Genomic DNA, 26153 nt, shown 5'->3' with positions numbered 1-26153 from the left:
TTTGTCATTCCAGCTTCTCAGCAATTTCTCTCCTCCATATTGTCAGTCATCTTCTCGTAACCAAATCCTTCCCTTGGTATTTGTCATGATTAGCCTCATCCATCTTGAAAGTGTCTTTCCCCTCACATCATGTCCATCCTATCTATATCCCTTTCCTTTCCCCTCTCCCCTCAACCCACTCCATCAATCTGTGCTGTCAGCCTCACCTCACTGGAACACCATTCGCCAAACCCACCAATGACCTCCATGTTGCTCACTAAAGCCAGTGGACCTTTTTCTGTCCCATCCCAGATGGCTTCTGTGGAGTCTGGCCACACAGACCCTCCCTCCTTACAACTCTGTCCCATTTCCTCTGGGGCACCACACTCTCCTGCTTTGCCCTTGACACTCTGGCCATTTCCTCTCTTGTCTTTCCTGGACGCACTCCTGTGTTCCCCCAGCCCAGCCTGAGCCTGCTGGTCTCCCTGGATGATCTCTCCCACTCCCCCACTGTGCCCACACTGAACACCCTGATTCCTCTTGCCCACCAGCCTCTCTATATTCCAGAGCCTTGTTACGTCTACATGTATGTCTCAAGGGCACCTCAAACCAACATGTCCAAAACTGACCTCATGAACCCCCACCTAAGCCTCCTCCCATCAGCAAATGGAGCCACGACCCAGCACCAGCCCCACTCTGCAAATCACTCCAGACACCTCCTTCTCCCTCACTATCAATGCTAACAATCTTTCCTCCTCTACAGACGTCACTTTCTATCTCCACCTCCACCTGATGCAAACCTCCACCATCTCCTCCGGTCCTGTTATGGCCTCCTAACCATTCCTTCTGCTGCTCTTGCCCCTTCCCAGTACATTCTCCACTGGGAAGCCAGAGGGAGCATTCTAAAATGCAGGGCCACTCCATTGACTAAAGCCCTTCAACAGCTTTATCCTGCTCTCATCAACAACCAAAACTCCTCACGATTCACGAGTCCCTCCAAGACTTGGCCCCTGCCCTCCTCTCCAACCTTAATCCCAGCTACTGCCTCTCTTCCCTTTGCTCTGTCCTGCTTCCAGGCTGGCCTTCTGCAGTTCCTCAGCCCTGACTCACTGCTAGGCCACAGGACCTTTGCACATCTCTTCCACCTGCTTCCCCAGTGCTTCCCATCCTCTTGTTCTTTGATGGTGCTACACAAATGTGATTTCCTCAGGGAAATCTCCCCCCCTTTCCTCTCTCGCCAGGTCTGGTTCTTTGTTATACTTAGTCATGATACTTCTCACAGGCTATACATTCATTTGTATGGCTTTCCGATTAGCTTCTACCTCCCTTATCAGACTGTGAGCAGCACCAGGCTAGGAGCTCACCATTGTACCTATTAGAGTGTTTGGCAGGCAGTAGGCACTTAGTATTGGCAGAATGTAGCACATGAGACAAGTGTGTAAAGTGTATGATAATACATAAAGTTGGTTGATCATTATTAGTCAGGGAAGGCTTCCTGGAGTGGGTGGGATTTTACGGAGAGGCACACATAGGCAAAGCTCACTGGCTGGCTGGCCTGGACAAACCATACCTTCTGGTCCAGCCTCATTTCTCATTTGTAAAATGAGCAAGGGTTGGACAAAATAAGCCAAGGCTCTGGCATTCCACGGCCTTGGCATGCTCACAGTCCTCCATGTTCTCCTCATGAGGATGATTCTCCCTCAGGCAGCTGGTTCAGGCCCAGGTAAGTCCGCCCACTTTTGTGCACAAACCCGGGTCCTCTCCGGCCCGTTGTCCTGTATGTAATCTGAGTTCTGCCACAGGGCGGCGCTCGGAGACCAGCCACCGGCCCAAAGGGTCGGCTAAGACCCGCCCGCGGTTGGGTCCGTGCCCGGGCCCGCCCCTCGCGGCCTCCCACCCTACCGCCCAGTCCGCAGAGTCCTGGCCCACGACCTGGAGCAGCGATGCTGGTCCACGGGGACCTGGCTGTGCCGCGGCCTCCTGCTGCCCCGCGCCAGGCCCGGCCTCGCCTCGAGCCGCAGGTACATGCGGGCGACTGGGCCGCTGCGGCGCGCCTGCGCCTGCTGGGCCCCAGGGCCAGGCATCCGAGCGCTGGTCCTCAGTGCCCGCTCGGCCAGCCTCCAAAGCCTAAACCCCTCGCCCTGCTCGCGCCCGCAGTCGGCTCGGCTCCAGCGCCCTGGCCCTGGCAGTAACGCCCTCTGGCCCTCCTCCCCTGCCCTTCCTTCCCCTGAAGGGCTAGTTTTCCTGGGACTCTGTTCTGACATCACCTCCAAGAAGCCTTCCTTGAACCTCAGTGCTGAGCCAGAGGTCCTTATCTAACAGCACCTGGGCTGGCCTGTCACAGTCCTTATGGCTGCAGGGGCCTGTCATTATTGAGGCTGCCCCACAGCACCACCCTCCCAAACTGAACCCCTTGAGATCAGGGTCAGTTTCTGATTTCCCCGGGGGATGGGGAATCCTGGGGGTCTAGTACAGGACCTGGCCCCACAGAAGTGTCCAGTGAGTTGATGTTGAGTCAGGGAGTCCTCTTTGTTCATGTTCTCTCGTTACCCCTAACATGGTCTAGTCTCAGACTCAACTCCTCTTGCCCTGTCCAGCTACCAGCAATAGGCAGACTTTCTGCCCAGATCACACACCTAAGCATGCCAGAGAGACACCTCCAACACTACCTCGGGGGGGGGGGGGAGCAGTTAGGGGGAGAGAATGGAGCCTGAACCACCATTCTACCCATTGTGACTCACTCTGACCTCATGGTCATCATCCTTCCCACCGCCAGGTCTGATAGATTGAGGGAGACTAACTTGGCAGGGAGTCCCCAATGAGCCACCTTTCTTCACCCCCCAAAAAACACAAGGGGGAGCACAAAGGCCACAGTCTCCCCCGTGGCTCAGAAAGGTGTGTTGGGCTGAGAGCAGGTCGTTCCAGGAGGGGTGCCAGAAGGCAGGATGGGGTAGAATGGGCCCCTGGGGTGGTGAGGGGAGAACCCTGGCCTGACCCACCTGCTCATGCCAGGGGTAGCTCCTCCCGGGACAAGGACCGAAGTGTGACAGTCAGTAGTTCAGTGCCCATGCCTGCTGGAGGGAAGGGAAGCCGCACCAACTGCTCCCAGTCTGCACCCCAGAAGTTCTCCAACCGCCTGATCAATGAGAAGTCACCGTACCTCCTCCAACATGCCTACAACCCTGTGGACTGGTGAGTGCCTTTCCCGATGCCCTTTCTGGGGCAGCTGGGCCCTCAACCCCTTCTGCACCCCAGGCTAGTGAGTGATGCCTCACCCTGCCGGGCCTAGGTACCCCTGGGGACAGGAAGCCTTCGACAAGGCCAGGAAAGAAAACAAGCCAATATTCCTTTCAGGTACTGCAGCTGCCTTTTCTGGGATGGGGGGAGCGGAGTGGTGGTGGACAGAGGAAGGGTCTTCTGGGTCTGGGAGCCTCCCAGGAAACCAGAGGTCAGGGCCTGCTCAGTCCAGCTGGGCCCCCTTGGTTGACACCCCTCTGACCAGTCACTGGTCCCCACGGTGGCCCCATGGCCCCATTCCAGTGGGGTACTCCACCTGCCACTGGTGCCACATGATGGAGGAGGAGTCCTTCCAGAATGAGGAGATTGGCCGCCTGCTCAATGAGGACTTCGTCAGTGTAAAGGTGGACCGGGAGGAGCGTCCAGATGTGGACAAGGTGTATATGACCTTCGTGCAAGTGAGTGGTCTTCCCATGGGGGGGACTGCCCGTGCACAGGGGCTGCTCCTCTCACCCTCGCCCTCTCTCCACCAGGCCACCAGCAGTGGTGGGGGCTGGCCCATGAGTGTGTGGTTGACCCCCAACCTCCAGCCCTTTGTGGGAGGCACCTATTTCCCCCCTGAGGATGGCCTGACCCGAGTTGGCTTCCGCACAGTGTTGCTGAGAATACGGGAGCAGGTGGGTGTTCATGGGGGAGGGGAGGGGTCAAGGGCGAGAGAGCATAGGACCCCCACCCCATGCTGACCTCCAGGTCCACTCCTGCCTTGCACAGTGGAAACAGAACAAGAATGCCCTGCTTGAAAACAGCCAGCGTGTCACCACAGCCCTGCTGGCCCGGTCGGAGATCAGCACCGGTGACCGCCAGCTGCCACCCTCTGCTGCCACCATGAACAGCCGCTGCTTCCAACAGCTGGATGAGGGCTATGATGAGGAGTATGGTGGCTTCGCTGAGGCCCCCAAGTTCCCCACACCAGGTCAGTGACCCCCATGCCCGCCCCACCCCAGCCTGGCCTTCTGATGCCTGTCTGGGTCAATGGCTTGGTCATTGACCTTCTGCTGTCCTTACCCTCATCTTGTCAGTAGCTATCTGATCAAGACCTGACTTATGATCTTAGCAGTGACCCTGACACTGACCCAGATATGGACTTTCCGTGTTCTGGGTTCACCATTGACCCCCTGACCCCAAGTCTGTCAGAGAGACTGCCTGTTGTGTGAACTCCTAACCCCAGGCTGGCCACAGGCCTGCTGACCACCCATATCTGCACCCCCTGTGCCCCACACTTTCTCACCCATGTGCTCTTGCTGCCTGCAGTGATCCTGAACTTCCTGTTCTCCTACTGGCTCGGCCATCGACTCACCCAGGATGGCTCTCGGGCCCAGCAGATGGCGTTGCACACTCTGAAAATGATGGCCAACGGGGGCATTCGAGACCACATAGGGCAGGTGAATGGGGCTAGGCAGTCTCTGGAGGGGGCAGCAAGAGGGAGTGGGGTCCAGGCAGAGACTGGGATCAGCCTCCAGACCCATGTCCCACTTGGTACAGGGCTTTCATCGCTACTCCACGGACCGCCAGTGGCACGTCCCCCACTTTGAGAAGATGCTCTATGACCAGGGGCAGCTTGCAGTGGTCTATTCACAGGCCTTCCAGGTGACCCCCGACCCCAGCCTGTCTACCTACCCCTGACTGCCCCTCCCCGGGTCTCCCTGGTGATGTGTGGCTCCTCCTTGACCTCAGACCTACTCCCCTTCCATAAGCACAGTACACAGGTTCCCTCCTCACCCTCCCGGGAGAATGCTGGCTGCCCCCCTGGACCTAGCTGCCCCAGGGACCTCTGTTGACAGCCTCCTTCCTCTCCCTCAGATCTCTGGTGATGAGTTATATTCTGATGTTGCCAAAGGCGTCCTGCAGTATGTAACTCGGACCCTGAGCCACCGGGTGTGTGTCCACTGAGGCAGGCGGGCCTGGCTGTGGGAGGGGCTAGGGGCCTTCCCTGTGTGGAAGGCTGGGGCCAGCCAACTCTCCCATCCCCACAGTCTGGAGGCTTCTACAGCGCAGAGGATGCAGACTCGCCCCCGGAAAGGGGCATGCGGGCCAAAGAGGGTGCCTTCTATGTGTGGACAGTCAAAGAGGTCCAGCAGCTGCTCCCAGAGCCTGTGTCTGGTGCCACCGAGCCACTGACCGCCGGCCAGCTCCTCATGAAGCACTATGGGCTCACGGAGGCCGGTAACATCAGCCCCAGTCAGGTGAGACTCCTGGGGGCTGGGAGGGTCCTGAAGCTGGGCAGGTGGACAGGCTAGTGGAGGCTCTTGGACGAGGGCTGTTTTCCTCAGGACCCCAAGGGGGAGCTGCAGGGCCAGAACGTGCTGACCGTCCGGTATTCTCTGGAGCTGACCGCTGCCCGCTTTGGCCTGGAGGTGGAGGCAGTCCGTACCTTGCTCGATACAGGGCTGGAAAAGCTCTTCCAGGCCCGGAAACATCGGCCAAAGCCGCACCTGGACAGCAAGATGCTGGCCGCCTGGAACGGTGGGTGACTGTTCCGTTTATAGAATTACCCTTCATGAGGCCCCTTCTGTGTATCAGCACCTGCTGTACATTAATTTATCAGTTTTATTATTTCTGAACTGAGGCTCAGAGTTAAGTAATTCACCCAAGGTCACAACCAGGGTCTAGGAGCCCAGTCCTACCTGGTGCCGGAGCCCAACTCCTACCCGCTCACCAAATTGCTCCAGAGAGGCATCAGGGCTTAGGGGTGATTAGGGCATTGGGGAGGAGACATACTTGGAAGGCCTCAGCCAGCTTCTCATGACCGTTGGCGGTTCTTCCCTCTAGGACTGATGGTGTCTGGCTACGCCGTGACTGGAGCTGTCCTGGGTATGGAGAGGCTAATCAACTATGCCACCAATGGTGCAAAGTTCCTGAAACGACACATGTTTGACGTGGCCAGCAGCCGCCTGATGCGGACCTGCTACGCAGGCTCTGGGGGGACCGTGGAGCACAGGTGGGGGGCTGGGGAAGGCTTGTCTCCCTGGGCACCCCAAGCCTGTCTCTGTCCCCTCCTCCCCTCTGGGTAGACTCCAGTCCTGGCTCTGCCATCTGCCCGATGTGAGCTCTTGACCTACCTGGGCCTGCTTGCTCATCTGGGAAGTGGGCGAATGGTGCCCGCTGGAGAGGTAGATTTTTAGTGTTAAATGAAATAATGCAAGAAAAGCGCTTCTGTGATAGCCTGTCCCTCCCTTTCCCTGATGCCTGTCCCCTCAGCAACCCACCATGCTGGGGCTTCCTGGAGGACTATGCCTTCGTAGTGCGGGGCCTGCTGGACCTCTACGAGGCCTCGTTGGAGAGTGCATGGCTCGAGTGGGCTCTGAGGCTGCAGGATACGCAAGACAGGCTCTTCTGGGACTCTCGTGGTGGCGGCTACTTCTGCAGTGAGGCGGAGCTGGGGGATGGTCTGCCCCTGCGTCTGAAGGACGGTCAGTGGGGGTGAAAGGTGCAGAGTTGGTCTGGTTTCTTGGACCCAACTAGGGCTTGATTTTCCCTGTGGGAGGCATAAACTCAGGGAGGTGGTGAAGAGCCAGAGTGGGTAGGCGCCAGGGCCTCCTGGGTTCACATCTTCACCACTCACTCACAGAGTGACTAGATTGGTCGCATATTTCAGAGCCTCAGTTTCTTAATATGCAAAATTGGGACTGCCTTTACAGAGTTGACGTAAAGACTTATTTAACTATTCTGTGAACACGCTTAGCCCAGTAACTGGTGTGCCTGGATTCATATATTGAATAAGACCCACTTGGTTCCTCCCCTCATGGAGCTTACAATGTACCAGAAGCAACAACTAATAAATAGTAATACTCAATGCAAAAATGCACACACAAATGCGCAGTTAAAATTGTGAGTGCCATGAAGAAGTGTTACAGGAGGCCCTCATTCTCAGTGGCGCTTACTGTCACCTGATGTGTCTGGTCTGGAGCCGTAAGTCTCCAAATGTAAACTCTTGAGAGCAGGACTTTGTCACTGTTGTATCCCTAGGGTCTGGCACAGGCCTAGCACATAATAGGTGCTCAATAAACATTAGTCGAATGAATGAAAGGCACTGAGAGAGAACAACAGTGGGGCCTAACTCTGCTGGAGGGAGGTTAGATCAAACCAGTGACATGTCATTTAATCAAGGATCAGAGGACAAGATGGGGCCCTGTGGTCATGGAGGAGTTGGGGAGGGATTTCAGACCAAGGGAACAGCCTGTGAGAGGCCTAGAAAAGGGCAGCCTGCATCATGGAGGATGGACAAAGAGGCTAGCTTGTGAGGTGAGGAGCCCAGGTGAGGAGCAGGGTTGGCTCCCTGTAGGGTCTTGTAGGCGTGGCAAGGAGAGGAAGGCTCTGTAGGGTTTTAAGTGGACTCTGACCTGCTCTGGTTAGACCTAAGAATGTCACTCTGACTGATGGTGGAGAAAGGATGGGGAAGGGGTAACAGGGAGACCAGTTAGGAGGCTCTTTGTTGATGACATTCAGTCCAGGTAAATTCTGGACAAGGGAAAAGTGTGCAATGGGAGAAGTAGAGGATTTGTGTCTATTCTGGCTGCAGACCCAGTGGTAACTTAGAGGAATTAGAAGTGGGAGGTGAGATAAAGGGAGGAAGGGGCACAGATGCCACTCTGGCTGGAGCAGCTGGGTAGTTGGATAGCGGCGTCCGCGGTAAAATGGGGGAGCCTGGGAGCCAACAGTTCACCCAGGGGCAAGGGAGCTAGGTATGCGTGTGGGAGAGCAAAGGATCAATAGCTGCTGGTGCTGACATTCTACTCAGACCTGGGCCAGGGTGGGTGGGCAGGGACTCTCCTCGATCCCATTCCCCTAGCCGCCCTGGTCACAGTCCTGGGACTGGGTTCTGCAACCCAGGAACCCTGCCTCATGCCTCTGCCCTCCCTGCACCCTGCAGACCAGGATGGCGCAGAGCCCAGTGCGAACTCCGTGTCGGCTCACAACCTGCTTCGGCTGCATGGTTTCACGGGCCACAAGGACTGGAGAGACAAGTGTGTGTGCCTGCTGACCGCCTTCTCAGAGCGCATGCGTCGTGTCCCCGTTGCATTGCCTGAGATGGTTCGAGCCCTCTCGGCCCACCAGCAGACTCTCAAGCAGGTGGGGGGTGGAGGGCACTTGGGCTGGGACCCTTGGGTGGGAAGGAAGCTAGGGCCACAGTGGGGGTTGGGGACATGGGGTGGGGCTCCTGGGGCTGTCCCCCAGAGCACAGGTCCATGAGTGTGTGGCTGTCTAGGATCCTGTGTGTGTCTCTGCAGGAACATCTGTAAGGACTGCTCTGTGCAGGTGGAGGAGTCTGTGAGTGTGTGTCTGAGAACCCTCTGGGACAGGCAGGTGGCTCTGTGAGTGCCCGTGACTGGGGCTCTCAGAGTAGGGGTGAGAGGCAGGGGCTCAGTGGCTGGAGGGTCCCTGTGGCTGGGGAAGTGTTTCTCTCCATGTCTCTGTGTACTGTGAAGTCGGGTCAGCTGGTGTGTGTGCAGATATATGTGTACCTGCACGTATGTCCCTATGTGTGTTATTGCTGTGTGTGCATGTCTGGAGGTATGTGGCTGTGTGTCGGCCATTCTGAGTGAATGCTGGTGTGACATTTTCCAGTGTATGTTTGCCTGTCTGCATGTGTATGTCCTGTGTTAAGGTTTGCCTGCTTATATTTGCATGTTTGCCTGTATATCTCTTCCTGTGTGTGCATGTTATTTATACTCATATGTGTGGTATCTCTGGGGGTATGTGATGACGCTGTCTCCCTGTTACAGGTCTCTGAGTGTTTGTATGTCTTTCACTGTACTGAGTCTCTCTCTGTGTGTGCAGGTGTCTGCCCATGTCCTGTCTCCCCATGTTTATATCTCTACCACTACGTATGACATCACCATCTTGTGTATTTGCATGTGCATACATGTGTGCATGTGTGAGTGCAAGCACATGTTCCCACTTGCCAAGCAGTGAATCTGAGGCAGCCTCCTCAGATTCTGGAGGATGTTGAACTGAGTCCCTTCTTAGGGATGTATGGGTTAGAGGGATGATGGGAAAGCCCTGGTTGATCTGGGTCCAGCCTCTCAGTGAGAGGGGGCTGGGGCCCCCATGGTTGGTGGATCCCTGAGTTACCTTTCTGTGGCCAGATCGTCATCTGTGGAGACCCCCAGGCCAAGGACACGAAGGCTCTGGTGCAGTGTGTCCACTCCATCTACATTCCTAACAAGGTTTGCGGCTGTGAACTCGGCCCCATCCTCCCCTAATCAGCTCCCCTACATCTCTCTCTCTGAAGGCCTGGGGAGAGCAAACCCTCCAGTGGGCCCCGCCAGTGTCCTAGCAGCCCCAGGTGACCCTATCTCCTCTGCCACTACCCCAGGTGCTAATTCTGGCCAATGGGGACCCCTCGAGCTTCCTGTCCCGCCAGCTGCCCTTTCTGAATACCCTGCGAAAGCTAGAAGACCGGGCTACTGCCTACGTGTGTGAGAATCAAGCCTGCTCCATGCCCATCACCGAGCCCAGCGAACTGAAAAAACTGCTGCATCAGTGATTGCCTGGCCCCCCTGGGCTGGGGCTGGAGCAGGAGGCAGAGACCCCAGTCCAATAGAGATTGGGCCCTGCAGGGCCCTGCAGAGCCTGCGGCCATCCCTGGGTATCCCGTCACCAGGTGACCTGCCCATCCTCATGCCTCCCACATGGGCATCCTCTCACCTTGAAATAAAGCTAACAGTGTCCCGTGGTAACCTCAGGGCCTTGGCCTTGCTTGTGAGAGAGGGTCCTTGGGCTCCAGCCTAGGACCTAGCAGCCTAGGGCCCCTTCCTTTGGGAGCCCCTAGCTGACCTCCCTGCCTTCTTGAATTCCTCCTTCACTTTCAGAGTTTACCAGGATGACCCTGTCCCTGGCCGCTGTCATTGTGGTGTGGATAACACTGACGTCAGGGAACCAGTAATGACTGCCATGGGTGGGCATGTGGACTTGCCTGGGAGGGGAAAGGCCAGTTCTTGTCCTCAGGCGGGGTTAAGCAAGGAGCCTGCTCCCCTCTTCCTAGTATCTCCCTCTATTTAGAGCTGGGGAAGGGGCAGGAGGATGCCTTATACAAACTTTTATTTTTCATGAAATGGCAACATTTGCATATGCTCTGATACATTGTGGAAGCTGCTATTATCAGGACCAAGGACATTTCCTTTGGGGTATCCAGGTAGCCCTCAGCCTCACCAGGATCGAGCTGAAGCCTTCCTGCAGACTGTCAGATTGTCCATCCCCTGCTTTCACACAAGCCAGGCCAGGGGAAATTTTCTTTCATTTGGAACATCTGTTGAGTTAAAAGTTTTTCTCCAAATCTGAGTTCTTCCTGCTGTAGGGAAAGCTGGTGCCTTGCTGTGACCTCTTCCTGTCCCCTCAGTGTTGGAAAACACAAGTCTTGTTCTTGGTACCCACCTCTTCACAGGCCCCAGCTTCCACTGTGGGGAGGGGACTAGGAAGTGTGCTTTCAGAAGGGCATATGTAGGGTGACTGATGGGCAGGGAGGAGGGGATGGAGCTGTCTCCCCACTCTAGACTTTCAGGGGTTTTGCTGAGCCTGGGCACCCTCGTAACCCCAGCCAAGCAGTACAGATACCCAGAAGAAGCTGCTGGACACCACCTGAATGAGGGCACTGTTTGTGGGGATGTCAGCAATGAGAAGTAGCAGGGCATGAAGGAGCTGGGAGACTGGACTGAGTCACTCTAAGGTCTCCTGAGGACCATGGCCAGCCCCTGGGCACGGTCACACACAGGCACACATGGTCACTGGGACCAGGGTTTAGCTGGGCCCTCGGTGCAAGTCACCGATCCATCTGGAGGGGATTAGGGCTCTAGCCAACAAGGTCAGCTGTCCCTTTTCTGGCTGGAGCCTGCTCAGCCTTGCCAGGAAATCTGAGGGCTGGGCAAATGGAGCCTGGTCCAGGGACAGTGAGGAGGGAGGGTGGAGCGTTGTGAAGCCCAGGTGGCCTTTTTGGCAGGCCCAGCTTTGGCTTTGGAAAGGTCTAGGCAGTTTGTAAAGTCCTCTTGTCTGATGTCCCATTGATTTTCATGAGTGAGGTGGCAAGACAGGCACCTTTGGCCTCATACTCAAAGATATTCAAGCTCCAGAGAGGTTCAGAGACTGGCTTGAGACTGCTCAACACATCTGGTTATTTCCGGGGTCTTCAATGTACATTAATGATCACTCAGCACCCCCCCGCCCCGAGGAGGTGTGGGCACAGCTGTGAGGGAGAATGCATTTGGTGTCTTCTGTCCCTCTTTCCAGTGTTCCTTCTGCTCTGTGTCTCCTCTTTCCCTTCTGCTGGTACCAGACGGGCACCTGACACTGGCATTCTGAAAATGGATTCAGAGGAAGGAGTAGGGGCCTGAAAGGGTTAGTTCTCTGGGGAATGCTTGAATTTGCTAAAGAGGGCACGGTTGAACATAAGTCTTGTTCACATGTGGGATTTTGAGTCTGTAGCTTGTCTTTCTCATGCTGTTCCTTCTTGGCTATGCTTCTTGCTCTGCCCGGCAGGACTGTCCTGGAGGAGCTGGGGGCCGGGGCCATTGGAGACTGGGCCTGTGGCTTGGGTAGGCACTTAAGTAATTTCATCTCTCTGAGCCTCGGTTTCTTTTTGTAAAAAATGGGACAACCACCACCCAACTCCCAAGGCTGTGAGGTGACTAAATGGGACAATGTATCATCGCTGAGCAGAGAGCAACACAGATGGGAAGATTATCTCGGTTCCTGAGGAAGGCAGCCAGGCTGTGAGGGAGGCGGAAAGGGGAGAGGGCTGGAGGGGCTGCTGGCAGAGCAGTGTCTATATGGGGGCGCTCCCTCAAACCCAGAAGAGATCTTAGATAACACTTAGACCTAACTTCTTTGTTGGGAAACTGAGGCCCAAAGAAAGGAACTTCTTGACCCTCTCATTCCTTCTCCCTGACTGAGGCTATTCATTTACTTACCTAACATAACAGATTTATTAAGCACCTGCTCTGTGCCAAACACTGGATTAGGCCCTGATGAGTAAAATGGACCTAACCCCTACCCTTGGAATGTAGAGTCTAGAGGAGGAGAGAATCATTTCATTGCTACAAACATAAGCATATAATCCCAGCCTGGGCAAAGTGCTATGAGGTTCCAGACTCTTCTTTGGTGCAGTGCTGTGTCCTCAGCACCTTGGCACCTTGGCACTGCAAGATTGCTGAATGAAGGCCACTCTGAGGAGGTGATGGCAGAGATGAGTCTTGGAGGGTGGGCATTAAAGATGGTTTCAAGGCTTCCTTTGCCTTTCCTGTGGGTCCTGCCTCCTCTCTCCCCTCCGCCATTCTGGCTAAACATCCCTGAAGCAGATGTCAGACTCCCCTGGTGCCATGAATAGAAACCAGGATGCCTTAGACCCCAGACCCCTAGACCAGGGAGGTAAATGTGGGTGTCAGTTTGTCCTGATGGTGTTTGTGCCTGCTCCCCTTTCTGCATAAATTCTAGAACAGAGTTCAGCCCAGAGATGAGGGTGGCCTGGATGGTGGATGAAGGTGTTAGGCCTGCTGACCACCAGGAAACCTGATGAAGCCTCTCTGGCCTCATTTTCCTCTTGCAAAGAGTGGATAACTCGAACCACTACCTTCCCTCGGCCTCCTGACACGGCCGGGGAAGGGCAGGCTGACCTGGCAGACTGCGGACCGGCGGGAGGGAAGAAGGTGTGAGACACACGGAGCTAACCATAAATAGGCCCCTCTCCCAGAAGACCGCTGCGAGTTCAGGACTCTGGCTCTGCACACGCAGAATGAGAGCAGAGACTCCCGCCAGGAGACAGAGGCACTTAAGGGATCTGCTCATTAGCATGAAATGCAAATGAGTCCGGCCTCATTTGCACAACTCGGTGCCCGGATTCGGCGAAAGGACAAGCGGGGAGGCGACAGCGCAGCAGGAGCTATGCCCTTCCCACCGCACTCCCCGCCACCGGCCCGGGAGGGAGCTGAGACACCCACCCCAGGCTGCGGGAGGCGCGCGGGGGGAGGGGAGCTGCGGGAGTGGCGTAGTCTTTTGGGAGCGTAGAACGCCGGGGAGTAGGGAGACTGGGAGAGCGCGGGAGGTCATTTGGTCCATTCCTCTGCCTCTCCGCAGTGGTGTGCGCGCCCCAAAGTCTCTGGAGGACGACCTGCTTGGTTCCACCCCATCTTCTGCACAAGTGGGAAAGTGCTTACCGACCTCTAAGCCTCGATGGCCTCCCCTACCTAGCTCACCCAGCGCCCAGCACTTCCGCGGCGCCCTGCTCCCGGGTACCCTCAGCCTGTGGAGGTGGCAGTGGGCGGGAGCTGTAGCTGACGGAGCTTGGGACTCGGGAAGGTGAGGGAGGGCGAGGCTGCGGTCTGCACGTGCGTGGACCCGCTGCTCGGTAGGTTGCAGGTGTGCTAGGAGGGCAGCCCCGAGAAACTCCTGTGCTGCGGGCAGCCTCCGCATACACCATACTGGAACTTGGGAGGGAGAAACCGAAGCACGGAGTTGGGGATTGGTGAAACTCGGCAGGTTAAGAGTCTGCAAAGCCCAGCTCTGGGCTTCCACCCACTCCTACACACTTGAAACTCCCCCGACCCCACGTCCATTCGCAGGAGCCTATCTCTGCTCCGCAGCTGCTCGTGGGGATCCGGGCTCTGGGTTCCGCGTACCCTGCCCGGGGCCACGTGTTCCAGCGCGAAGTCCCAGCGTAGGATTCACACCCTCCATAGGATCCCTGGGGGCAGAGGGGATGAAACTCAGGAGTGCCAATGTGAGGTCAGGTTGGCTGGTTAGGGTTAGGAGACAAGGGTCAACGGAGCTGGAGTGAACTGGAAGCGGGATCAACAAGCCCAAGATGTTGCTGGAGGCCACGCCCAGACCTTGCCTACCCCTGCCTTTCCTTGGCTCCGCCTGTTTTCCGCAAACGAGCTCCCTCCAGCCTGAAGCCCTACGTCCTGGACATCTTGCTCCGCCCTTCTCCTTCCTCAGTCCCGCTCCCAGGCTCTACTCCAGGGTGGGCGATTAATCAGGTGGATGCCCAGATTTCTCTCTGGGACCCTGGTCACACCCCACATCCCGGGCTGTCTGTCTCCCTTTTCCCCCAGGCCCGCCCAAAGCTGAGCCCCGCCTTCCGGCTACGGTACAATTCAAGGGTCTTGGGCAAAGGATGCTGGGGGGCTGTCCGTGCTATCCCAGGACCCCACGGCGAATACTCTGATTTCCCGGGGCTTTCTCCAGGGGAGTCCCAGAGACCCCAGCGGCCAATAGGAAAGTGGGTTCGGTCTAGGTAGCCGTCTAATTGGCTCCGGCCTTCGGGAACGGACCCAGGGGCACGGGGAGGGGAGGGGGGCGGTCCTGGGCTTTGGGGTGGGAACCGAATTCCAGCTGTGGTTCTCTCCCGGGGCGCCCCCTCCCGCACTGCCACGGCGGCCGGCCAATAGGCACGCGGCTCAGGGTCGACGGCTCTCGGCGATTGGCTGCGAGGCTGGCTGGGGAAAGGCGGGGCCGAGGCTTGAAGTTGGAGTGAGGGATCCAGCTGTGGTGTGCGCCCGGCTCCTAGCCGCCGCTTTCGCTTGCTTGCTCCGCGTCTCGGCCGGAGAAGGAGGCAGTGGCGCCGGCGAAAGCTACGGTAGCGGCAGCCACCGCGGTGGCGGCATCTCCGCCTCCACCCACGCCCGGGACTGCCCCCCACGGTCTCCCCGCCCCTCTCGGACAGCGAGCCCGCCGCGGGGCGGAGGAAGGAGCCGGCCCCCACCCCCTCCAAACCCACCTCCAAAGAGATCCCTCCTCCCCTCCCCCCGCCGTCTTTGGCGCGGAGCCGGGACGATGCTGACCCCTTAGATCCTGCTCCAGTTGCGGCGCGGGAAGAGGGGGCGTCCCTCCCTGGACCTCCGCCCTCCGCCCCCCTTCTCTCTTCCCCTCTCGGGGACGCTTCACCGAAGGTAGCGCCGAATCGGGCGACCGGAGCCTAGGCGCGAAGCGAAGAAGCCGGAACAAAGTGAGGGGGAGCCGGCCGGCTGGCCTAGGGGGCCCCAGGGGCCCTGGGGAAGCGGGACCCGCGCCGGGTGCTTGCCTGAGACCCGGCGCCTCGCGGGCAGCATGCCCCTGCGGGCAGGGGGAGCTGGGCTGAACTGGCCCTCCCGGGGCCTCAGCCTGCGCCCTAAAGCCCCCCAGATGTGCCCCCTCCGGGGCCCCCCGGTTGCGTGAGGACACCTTCTCTGAGGGGCGCCGCTCACCCCTCTCGAGACCGCCCGGCGCCCCGGTTGGCCAGAGGATGGACGAGGAGGAGGATGGAGCGGGCGCCGAGGAGTCAGGACAGCCCCGGAGCTTCATGCGGCTCAACGACCTGTCGGGGGCTGGGGGCCGGCCGGGGCCGGGGTCGGCTGAGAAGGACCCGGGCAGCGCGGACTCCGAGGCGGAGGGGCTGCCGTACCCGGCGCTGGCCCCGGTGGTCTTCTTCTACTTGAGCCAGGACAGCCGCCCGCGGAGCTGGTGTCTCCGCACCGTCTGTAACCCATATCCTCGGGGCACGACGGCCAGTCTAGGGGGTCCGCAGGGGGGCGGGCCGCGCCGCCGGAGGGGACTCAAAGCCAGGTGAGTCGGTATAGTGAGACTGGAAGGTGGTCAGATGAGAGGGGGGCTGCTAAGGACGGGAGGGGGTGGTCAGAGGGGGAGCGGAGACGCGAGCAGGTTTGGCAGATACCCCGGCGAGCCCCACCTCGGTACACACACCTCAGTGCTCTTTGGGGGGTTGGGATCCAGGCCAGGAAAAGAGAGGAGACGTGCCCCGTTGGTTTGTAGCTGGATGCTTTCCAGATGTGGGCAGGGGAGGGTCGTCATCCTCCAGATGTGGGAAGCTTCGGGAGCCTGGGAGCTCTACTCTGCCCGCCGCGGGTTAGCGAGCTGGGTTTGGTTTCCGAGTTTGGGGGGTGGGGTGGGGAGGAAGCTGCGGGGACGGGGGAGGGGGGACCGCAATCTCCTGGGTTTCCCTTTTGCCCCTGCTCCAAAGTTTGCTGTGGATTCTAGGGTGTGATCCCCCCTCCTCAACCTGGTCGTTGAGGCTGAGGTTTTTACTGACCCAGAAGGAAATGTTGGGGGCGGGGCGGAGACCAGGTCCTAACCCCCCCACCCTCCCACCCCGCGGGTTGGAGGCACAACAAGGAGATTCCGGCGGCGGCTGATGTCAGGGGCGCAGAATGAGAACAAGATGTGGTGGAGGGGAAGCTGTCTGCCCCCAGAACTGGAGTAGGGACCCTTTCAGCTGGAGCCGGATGCCCAGAGTGCCTCCCTTCTCCACAATTCTTTATTTAATGCGGAGTGCTTAAGGTTGGGTTGCGAGTTTTGTGCTAGATTTTTTTTTCTTGTGGAGGGAAAGACTGTGGCTCGAGCTTTGGCAAGTGGGGGATGGGATTAAGCTGGCTTAAGTTATCCACTCCGTTTTGCTAATTAGGAGTGCTCCTGCTGGATCGCAGAGCAGGTATGGGAGACCACAACCCTTCAAGAAAGTGCTGAGGTGGGGTGGGGAAACATTGAGACTGTAAGCCAGTTCACTGAGGAGGACTTGGGTCCACCACCCCAGTGTCTACTCCTTGGATGGGTTTACGAAATGCAAGCCCCGAATTCCAGGGGAATAGATTTAGCACTGCCCCCTACCTATCCTCTGTCCAGTCTGGAGTGGTATGGGAGACCCCAGCCCCCTCATTCCGTGGCCTCTCCTCTAAGCCACTAGCACAAAGCGACGCTTGACTAATGCCAGGCTCCAGGCTCCCGGGCGGGTCCCACCACTGCCGGAAGGAAAGGGGAGAGGGTGCGCTGCCATCCCAGGTCTTGACAGCTTCTCGTTCCCTCCTCCCAGCTCAGGGGCTCTTTTGGACCCAGGGTGGGAGACTGCAGGTCTCCCTTGTAACCCCTGAGAGCCCAACCAGGACTCCGCTTTGGGGAAGTTGGGGGTGGGGGGAAGCTTGGTGCTGCCCTCACTCTGCAGCTCTGCTGCCTCTAGTGCGCAAAACAGGAATGTGAGCTTGGGTCCCCCCACCCCTCCACCCTGTACTCCCCATGGGTCTTTAGAAAGCTCCCCTCATCACGCCCTCTCTCTATCCCCTGCCCCTTCTTTTCTCTCTGAGATGCAGGAAGAGAGAAGTGGGGGCCTCAGAGGTCTAGACCAGCAGAATAGGCTCATCTTGGGCTCTCTTTCCCCGCCTCCACCCTCTGCACCCCCAGACCCCTTTCTCTAGGGCAGAGATGGAGACAGGGAACAAATATCTCTGAGAAGAATGGGCTCTGGGCATTCATCCTCTCCACCCTTAACTACCCACTCTCTCCATGAATGAGAAAAAGCACGAGTCCTATCCCTTCCTCACGGGTCCAGGGCAGGTAGAGATATCTCTCCCCCTCCACAAAAACCAGACCTCTTGGCTAGCATCGCCCATTTGTCCTAACTCCAGGTGCTAGTGGATGGTCTGTGGCTGATTACTTCCTGGAGGGGTTCTTGGAGGGGGCAAGTGGGGAGGGCTGGAATGAGAAGAGAGGTAGGAGGCCAATGCTCATCTTGGGGTTGGGGGGGCAGGCTTTCCTCTGGAATGGTGGGAGTTGGGGTGTGGGGCATGGCATCACTAGGTCTGGACAAGCCCCTTAGGCTAGATTGGCTGAGAATGGGCTGAGAACAATTTCTTGGCAAGGGGGCTGCCTGGGTGTGCTCCCGCCACTCCACTGCACCCAAGTGTTAAGGGAAACCTGTATTTTTAACCAGTGGGGCTCTGAACTGACTCTGGGCCTCAGTGTTTCCTTTCCTGTCTTTTGGTCTCTGAAAAGCTTCCCTGACTGCACAGGGTTCCTCTCTGCACCTCTGAGCCTGAGGAACCTAAGGACACCCCATCCCCAACCCACCCCCAGCTAACTGAAGCTAGTTAGACTCTTGTTGGAATTCTTTTCAGTTTCCTCCTCTCTTAGCCTCTTTAAGAGACCAGGTTTCCTAGAGAGGAGATCTAGAACTAGGTAGAAGGATGTGTGTGTGTGTGTGTGTGTGTGTGTGTGTGTGTGTGTGTGTGTGTTGGAGAGGGAGGGAAGGCAGCAAAAGGAAGAGGGACTGGGAAGTTCATGTTTTGGTGCAGGGAAGGCCAGGAGTGCTTCCAGACAGTAAATTCAGTCAGAAAGCCCTCCCCACCACCACCACCACCACACACACACCAGGTTATAGGGAAGTGTGGTGGACTTTCCAGTTTGTGTTTCTTCAAGTGTGAGGGAGTGCATTTCCCCTCCCGGGAAGGAGATCCTGAGCATTCCCTCTCTGGCTGTTGTGTCACATCTGGAAGTTTGTGTAGGAGTTTCTCCAAGCTCAGAGCCCAGCACAGCTTTTTCTCATTTGGAAATCACAGGCTGGCATTTGGGATGCTGAGAGGGGGAGGTGGGGCCAGAAGGAGAGAGGGGAGCCTGCCAGGAGTTGGGGGAGGAGAAGGGGAAGGCCTGAACCCTAATGGCTTCCAGAAGTGAGTGTGCGTGTGTGACTGCGTCACTGTGTGTGTCTGAGTGTGTGCGTCTGGAGGGGAGGGGGTACCCAGAATTTCTGGAGCTTTGCTTGCTACTGTCCCAGTGCTCCACGTTTGCCTGTTTCTCTTACCTAGGGAGAAATCTCCATTTTGGTCCTCAGAGGAGATGGGAGAAGGGTGTTCTTTCTGTCTCTTTACCAATGCCCCCCCTCCAATTTTCAAACCCAAGGTTCCCCAGACAGGGTTCTGGGGAGAAGGGCTGGGGCTGGGAAATTGAATAGAATGGGGGGACCAGAGCACCCTCTGGTACTCTTTCTGTCCCAGGCCCACCTTCCTTCTGGGTCACACATGCACTCTGCTCCACAGAACTCTTGGGGGAGTCCCCATCACCCATCATGCCAGTTGGAGTCATTCCTGGGATTACCCCCACCACACACCCCTCACCCCTCGCCTGCTCCCGTCCCAGCTCTCACCCCACCCTGCCTGCCTCAGCCAGGATGGCGACAGACACAACTGCTCACACACACACACACACACACACACACACACACACACACACACACACAGTCACAGACATTTGAATCAGATTTCTGGCTTATTTCCTTTCCAAAGATTCCAGCAGGCCGGCTCTCTTGTGTCTCTGTCTCACGTCTCTGTCTCTGGGTGGGGCCGGCTGCCTTTCTTCAGGCTTCAGTTTTCAGTTCAGCTGGAAACCTCTCTCCCCACACACCCACACACTGGAACTGGTGGCAGGAGACCACTGGGAAACAGGCGTGTGGGAGTGGGGGCTCAGCCTGGGAATCCCCCTCTCTGCCTGTCTAGCAGGAACCTCACTGCTGAGCCCCTATATGCCAACCCAACCTGAGGAATCCTGGGTCCCATAGATAGCAGCCTCTCCATGGAGTGGATGAGAACAGTACCCCACCTTCCCACCAACTCCTAGGAGGCCAGGATTCCTGGGTCCAGGCCCGTTTCCTCCTCATTGCTCCCCCATTTCGGCTTTCCATGTTCCTAGTGGGGAACAGGGCAGCTGGAGGGCCTGTTACCCTTCTCAGTCATGCCCTGTTTAGAGCCCCCGTGCCTCTGGAGGTGCCCCAGCCCTCCTCTCCCACCTCCCTCTCCCTTACAGCTGCCAGGCTAGGCAAGGGCTCTAGATAAAGCCCCATGGAGAGGACTCAGTTGTGTAGATAATGTGCTCTAGTTCTCTCTCCTGGAGGGAGAAGAGGAGGAGGGATGGAAGTGGGGTCCCTTGCCTTGCCATTTCCTTTTCCTCTGCTTCTGATGGTGGGTTGTGTGGAAAAGAAAGATCCTCCCTCTCCTACCCACCTCCCCCTTTGGGATCCACTCCAGCCCGGACAGTCACCATAGCAACAGTAGACATGTGACTGCACAGGTCTCTCATAGTCACTATGGCAACCAGTGTCCCCCGTTCCCTTGGTTGCCATGGAGATTTGTCACATGGTTCCCCCCCAACCTGATAACCTGTGGGTCTCCCTGCTTCTCCTTCCCTGCTTGAGGACTAGACAGCAATTTGAGTAAGGGGAGTTCACATGTGAGGGGTCCTTTTAATTACCATGACAACAAATCCACACCACCTAGTGACACATTCTCCTGTTGTTATGGCAACAGAGGAACATCACCCAGTGATATACGGCTATGTTCCCAAAGAAACAAGCCTTACCCTGAGAAGGGTGGAAGGCCCTCACCCCATTAATTATTTCTCAATTCAGATTGTCCTAAATTTTTCTGTGCCTTGGTGTCTTCCCTGTCCACTTATGTTTACCTGTAGGGAATGGAGAGAAGAAGGGAGAGAGCAGAATGTACCTGGGAGTAAGCTGAATTGCCAAGGGGGCCCTTGAGAAGAGGCATCTGTGGTTAAGAGATGGTGGTGGGATTATCTGGAGGCAGACTCTGGCTATAAGAGGCCCCAGTGTGAGCATGTGGGGACAGGAGAGACAGCTCCCCAGTATGGTGTCACTTCTGTACCTCCCCCTTCTTACTCCTGCCTTGATTATCAATATCAAGGTAAATAAGGCAGGGAAGCATAAATGGGGAGATACATGTGGCTTCCAGGCAGGGGGATTGATTGGTTAACTGATTGACTCGTTCATTCATTCATTCTTCCCATGTATTGATCATCTACTATGTGCCGGGCACTACTCTAAGCCTTGTAGGGGATACAAAGATGGATCAGAGTGCCCCTTCCATGGCAAAGGAGGTGAGATGGGCACACAGAATGACATGGTGGAATCACTGCCATTAGAGGAGTTCAAACAGGTGTCCCAAGAGCCCCTCTTCCCAGGAGAACTATCCACCTTCCCCCACATAGAGATATCTGCTCACATGGGCCCCTTCCCTGCAGAGAAGAGGAGGGGGCTAGCTTGGGGAAAGCAGGCCAGTTCTTGAGAATAATTGTATCCTTCCTTTTCCAGATGAGGGCCTCTGGGGAACTCTCTCCCTGTCCCCCTTTTTCCAGGGTGAACCCTGGCTGACCTCCATTCTGGGGAGAGATCCACTGGGCTACAACTCCACTCAGAAAAACAGTTCCATGGAAACAGCACTCAAAATTTCCCGCTCCCATCTGCCTACCCCCAAAACCTAGAACTTTTTTTTAAACTTTTATTTTTGTGGGGAAGTGAAGGTTAGGGAAATTGCATTGCCTTGGGACAGTTGGGTATGTGATGGGGGGAAGTGATGTGAGTCTGAGGGAAAGGAGCCTGGTTGACAGAGGAGTAGGAGTGTCATGAAGGGATTCAGAGAGTCTGGGATCCTGGGGAGGCGGCATGGCCTGAAGTTCAGGACAGAGATGGGGTGTGGCTGAGATCAGCCAGGAAGAAAGTCGTTGGGTCCTTGGTCAATGGCTTCTCACTCTGGAAGTGGGGGTACAGCAGAAAGACCCCATTTCCTCTGGGCCCTCTCCACCCTGCTGTGTCTGGCATGGTGGTTCACGCTGTGAGCTGCCATGACACCCTCCCTCCCTCCATCCCATCCCTGAGGTCTTCTTTCCCCATACCCCAGTCTCTGCTGCTTGGTCACTTAGCTATGAGTCTGGTGCCCCAAAACTTCTAAGGCCCAGAGGCCATTTTGCACATACGCCTGTTGTTGGGCTGGAAATGAGTCCCTTCATAAAATCTGTGATGTGAAAAGACTCAGGGTTTAGAAAGACCCTTCTCTGCTGATTGCTGCAGAACAGTCTGTTTTAGTTGGTCTGGGCTGGGGCTTTGCTGCAAGCCACAAGAAGGGGTGAAGCTGGTCTGGTCTGTGTGTGCAGGGTAATGTCCTCCCCACAGGCTGAGGGCTTGTGTCTAGCACAGGACATGGTGTGTAGTGGGTCCTCACTGTTGAAATGCATGACTGTTTCTAGAGGTCATCTGAGGTCACTGAGAGGCCAGGGGGCTGGTGGTGGAAGAGGCAGCCGTGGGCTCCGGTGCTGTGGTGAAGCTGTGGACCCTCTTGTCTGCTTCTGCCTGGCTGTTTGGTGGCAGCATGATAGCTGCTGTCCCCAGGCCCGAGCAGCTCTAGAAGCAGCTCTCCCAGATCAGAGGCTTGGAGATCTGTTTCATTCTGGCTTCTCTTGTGACCTTTAGCACATGACTTTGGCTCTCTGAGCCTCAGTTTCCCTGGGTTCTGGAGAAGAACATGAACTGCCCCAGCTACTTCCAGGGGCTGTTGTGAGCACCACATGTGGCGTGGTGTGAAAGTGCTTGGTAAACTGTAAGGCCGACATAACCGAGTTTTGTGTCACACGCTCACATACATTATCTCCTTTGCTTCTCACGTCTTCCCGGGGAGGCAGGGAGACTAGGATTCAGATTCAGCAGCAAACTCTTGCTGTCTGACATTTCCATAAGTGGGATCGATTTTATTCCCCAAACGGCTTGTGTAAATAGTCAGGGTATTTGTGGCTTTTCTTACTTTACAGATGAGGAGGCTGGGTCCAGAGGGGTGAGATGGCCAAGGTGGGACTGGGTCAGGGCCTTCCCATGGCACCTGTAGGGTGGGATTGGGAGGCACTGGGGTGGGGCGCAGGGGCACGGGCTCAGCTCCAGCCCCGGCCAGCTGCTTCCTTGACTACCTATTCACCTGGTTTGAGCGTATCAGCATGTTGGTCATCCTTCTCAACTGTGTGACTCTGGGCATGTTCCGGCCATGTGAGGACATCGCCTGTGACTCCCAGCGCTGCCGGATCCTGCAAGTGAGTGGGTGTGTGGTGGGAGGGAAGGAGGTAACTCCTGATCTTAATGACCCTGACCCCTTCTTCGTAAGAAGCCCCGACCCCGCTGGTGGGGTTGGGGTGGGGCATATTCCCCGACCCCCTTCGCAGTTTCAGCAGCCTCTCATCCCTGCATCAGGCCTTTGATGACTTCATCTTTGCCTTCTTCGCTGTGGAGATGGTGGTGAAGATGGTAGCCTTGGGTATCTTTGGGAAAAAGTGTTACCTGGGAGACACTTGGAACCGGCTGGACTTTTTCATCGTTATTGCGGGGTGAGAGCCTGGGCAGGGTGTGGGCAAGAGACAGATCAGATCAATCCCTTCCCCAGGGCCAGAGGCCTCAGCCTGACCCCCGTCCCCAGCCCACCTACAGCACTGGCTTCCCTCTGGCTGTCCACTAAGGGTCTGAGGCTGTCCTGCCTGCAGCGCCCCAGCCTGTACTTCTCTGAATCCACGGCCTGTCCATCCGCTCCCTCTGCAGGGTTCCTGGGTGGAGGAGGGGGAAGAGTCGGAGGTTGTGCTGCCCCTCTGCAGCGGGATTCCTCATTGACCTCTTTTGACCCCCCACGGCGGCCTCAGACTCAAAGGGCCTCCCTTTGGGCCCCTCCCTGCAGGATGCTGGAGTACTCGCTGGACCTGCAAAACGTGAGCTTCTCCGCTGTCAGGACAGTTCGTGTGCTGCGGCCGCTCAGGGCCATCAACCGGGTGCCCAGTGAGTGACCCCTCGGCCCTCAGCCCCTGGATGGAGAGCCCCAAGAGCAAATATGGAAATCTCAGACCCCACTCCTACTGCCTGACCACTCACGGGCCTCATCAGGGCCCCGTTCTCCAAGGCTGACCCCATTGGGAAGGGCTCAGTGTGGAGCTGGGGTCATGGGAGCTCAGTGGAGCCCCGGGCCCTGGCTGTGGCACTGTAAGAATTATGTGGAAAGACCCTCTCTCCTCATTTTAGCCTGATTTTGGGGCAGAGTCTCAGAGATGTCTCAGATGACCCCTTCTTCAGCTAGGTGACCACCTCCTCCCCTGGAATAGAGGTTGTAGAATAAGGTAGAGAGGATGGCAAGCCAGGAGTGGGTGCAAGGTGCCATGCCTTGAAAGCCAGAACAGTCTCTCATGTAATCTGGCTCTCACTGGGGGGACCACACTGGCCACGCTGAGCATGACTTCCCTCAAGACAAGGCCACTCCATGCCTCACCCTCACGCCTATATCCCCTTCTTCATTCCCACCCCCTTCCAACCCATTGCAGCAACTGACTGCTGGGACCATTATCTAAATTAAACCGCATAGTTTTCCCGAGCCAATGAAGCTTTGGCAGCTCTAGCTCCCCATACGTCCTGCCCCCCACCCTTGCTCAGGCCCCCTTTGCAACTCCCCAACCTACACAAGCTGCACATGGTCTCTGCGGCAGTCCCTGGAGCGGGGTGGGGCGGGGGAGCAGGTTTCTGGGTCTTTGTGTCTGATGAAGCAGCGGCCCCTTTGCTGTGTGTGTACACACATGCGTGCGTGTGTGTGTGTGTGTACACATGTGTGTGAGTGTGTGAGATACAGCCGCCTCTGGGTGGGCAGAGCTGCTCAGTGTGTCCTTCAGGTGTTGGGGTGTGGTGGTGTTAACGGGGGCTCCGGACTAGGCATGCCTTCACCTCCTTTCCCACCCCAGGTGATGGCTGGCAGATTTATAGGCTTCACTCTAACCACCGGTGTAATTCCCTTAATGCAAAGTCTGAGAAATTGATCTCAGTTGGAGCACTGAGGAGCTGAAGGGGGATGGGGCTGGAGGAGGGGAAGAGGGACTGAATGAGAGCCCTGGGCTGCAAGGGGCAGGAACAGGGCAGTTGTAGTCACCAAGCCCATTAATTAGTTGCTGCTTAGAAGCTTTTTCTCTGGAGGGGGCAGGGGGCTGTGAGCAGCACTTTGGGAGTCAAAACCAGCCATTAGAGAGCTGTGAGTTTGACAAGGACTTGGAGGCCTGGGGACTGGTTCAGACCTCGCAGACTGGTTGGTCCCAGACCTGGAGTGGTAAGAGAGGGCAGCTTCTCTACAGGACTTGTTGGGGTGGTGGCTTTCCCTAGCGTGGGTGCTGTTAATTGGTGGCTACCTGATAAGATAGCCTGTGTCCCCTCAGGTCCTGGTGTGGGGATCTGGACCACGCAGAAAGTAGACTCAGGGCAGGGGGCTGAGAACCATGGTGGAGAATAGGACATCTTGACCCTACTGAGGGCCTGGATCTCAAAGAGATATTCCTGCCTGCTAAAGTCCCTCCTGGAGCTCTCTGCCTCAGTTTCCACAGTGACTGTGGTGCCAATAACTTAGAAAGGTCAACTGACTGTGTCTGGTGAGAGCAGGAATAGGAGGGGAGTGTGTGTGCGTGCGCGCACGCCTGCGCACAGTGTGTGTATAATGGGATTTGGGAGCAGAAAGCCCGGTTGAAGTCCTGACACCTACCTTTAGCTTCTCTGTGTACTGGACAAGTCATGTCAGTTCTCTGAGCCTCGATCCTCATCTCTAAACTGGGGGTGACATCGGCACCTTGATGATGTTAGGTGGGATGCAGTGCAGGAGGGTGCTTTGGAAACTGCAATTACTCTGGCTTACCCTCGGTGTTCCTGCACACTGAGTAATGGGGGGGTGGGCAAAAGTGATTGCTGGTAGGGCCAGTGACTGCAAAGGGCTGCCTATGGAGTTAGAGGTGTTTGTTGGTCTCCCCTCCAGCTTGAGCTGGGTCGTCTTAGCCTCAGAGGCCTTCCCTAGTGGGCCCCCTCTGGGAGTGCTGCCAGGCCCGTGGCAGCCAGCCTAGCCTGGCCAGCCTGGCGCCCCCAGCATGGTTTCTGCCCCCCACAGGCATGCGCATCCTTGTCACACTGCTGCTGGACACACTGCCCATGCTGGGCAACGTCCTGTTGCTCTGCTTCTTCGTCTTCTTCATCTTCGGCATCGTGGGCGTCCAGCTGTGGGCAGGCCTGCTCCGGAACCGATGCTTCCTGCCTGAGAACTTCAGCCTGTGAGTGCTGCTGGGGGTGACCTGGGAGTAGTCTTGGGGGTGGGATCGCCCTCAGTCCCTGTTGCTATTGGCTTATGTGTTCTCATATCAATGACATGTGTGGTTCTCAAACTTACACATTGGAGTCACTTGGGGAGCTTAAGAAAGTATTGAGACCTTGGCCCCACCCCCACAGATTCTGATTTCATTGGTCTGGGGATCAGCCTGGGCCTGGGGATTTTTATAAGCCCCCCCCCCCCCCC

At 56.9% G+C, this 26153-nt stretch overlaps 2 protein-coding genes across 8 annotated transcripts in view; both read left to right on the top strand.

Moving 5' to 3' along the window:
- The first annotated feature begins 1867 nt into the window (after positions 1-1867).
- SPATA20 (spermatogenesis associated 20) lies at positions 1868-9956 on the top strand. The gene is made up of 16 exons (XM_090290662.1): positions 1868-2000; positions 2992-3171; positions 3269-3333; positions 3520-3674; positions 3750-3893; positions 3988-4189; positions 4528-4658; positions 4759-4863; positions 5077-5151; positions 5250-5459; positions 5547-5739; positions 6046-6214; positions 6475-6686; positions 8147-8346; positions 9363-9443; positions 9593-9956. Exons 2-16 carry the CDS (start codon positions 3047-3049, stop codon positions 9761-9763), a joined length of 2238 nt encoding a protein of 745 aa, XP_090146788.1. The 5' UTR covers positions 1868-2000; positions 2992-3046; the 3' UTR covers positions 9764-9956.
- A 5423-nt stretch (positions 9957-15379) lies between these two features.
- The window catches only part of CACNA1G (calcium voltage-gated channel subunit alpha1 G), a 61329-nt gene continuing 50555 nt past the window's right edge, over positions 15380-26153 (top strand). For all 7 annotated transcript variants that reach the window (XM_090291475.1, XM_090291476.1, XM_090291472.1 and 4 more), the window contains exons 1-5: positions 15380-15729; positions 22782-22893; positions 23051-23184; positions 23526-23623; positions 25752-25911. In XM_090291475.1, the coding sequence (XP_090147601.1) occupies positions 15488-15729; positions 22782-22893; positions 23051-23184; positions 23526-23623; positions 25752-25911 (746 nt within the window). In that variant the 5' untranslated portion in view covers positions 15380-15487. The remainder of the gene's footprint in view (positions 15730-22781; positions 22894-23050; positions 23185-23525; positions 23624-25751; positions 25912-26153) is intronic.

This window comes from Furipterus horrens, unplaced genomic scaffold (genome assembly GCF_987537825.1).
Source record: "Furipterus horrens unplaced genomic scaffold, mFurHor1.1.pri manual_scaffold_11, whole genome shotgun sequence".
Taxonomy (NCBI): domain Eukaryota; kingdom Metazoa; phylum Chordata; class Mammalia; order Chiroptera; family Furipteridae; genus Furipterus; species Furipterus horrens.
This window is presented reverse-complemented; position numbering and strand designations above follow the sequence as displayed.

Bases quoted from the DNA above. Each gene is read 5' to 3' on its own strand.
- SPATA20 (XM_090290662.1), top strand. From the start codon at position 3,047: ATGCCTGCTGGAGGGAAGGGAAGCCGCACCAACTGCTCCCAGTCTGCA. The intron at 3,894-3,987 runs GTGGGTGTTCAT...TGCCTTGCACAG, and splicing joins TGCTGAGAATACGGGAGCAG to TGGAAACAGAACAAGAATGC. The intron at 6,687-8,146 runs GTCAGTGGGGGT...TGCACCCTGCAG, and splicing joins GCCCCTGCGTCTGAAGGACG to ACCAGGATGGCGCAGAGCCC.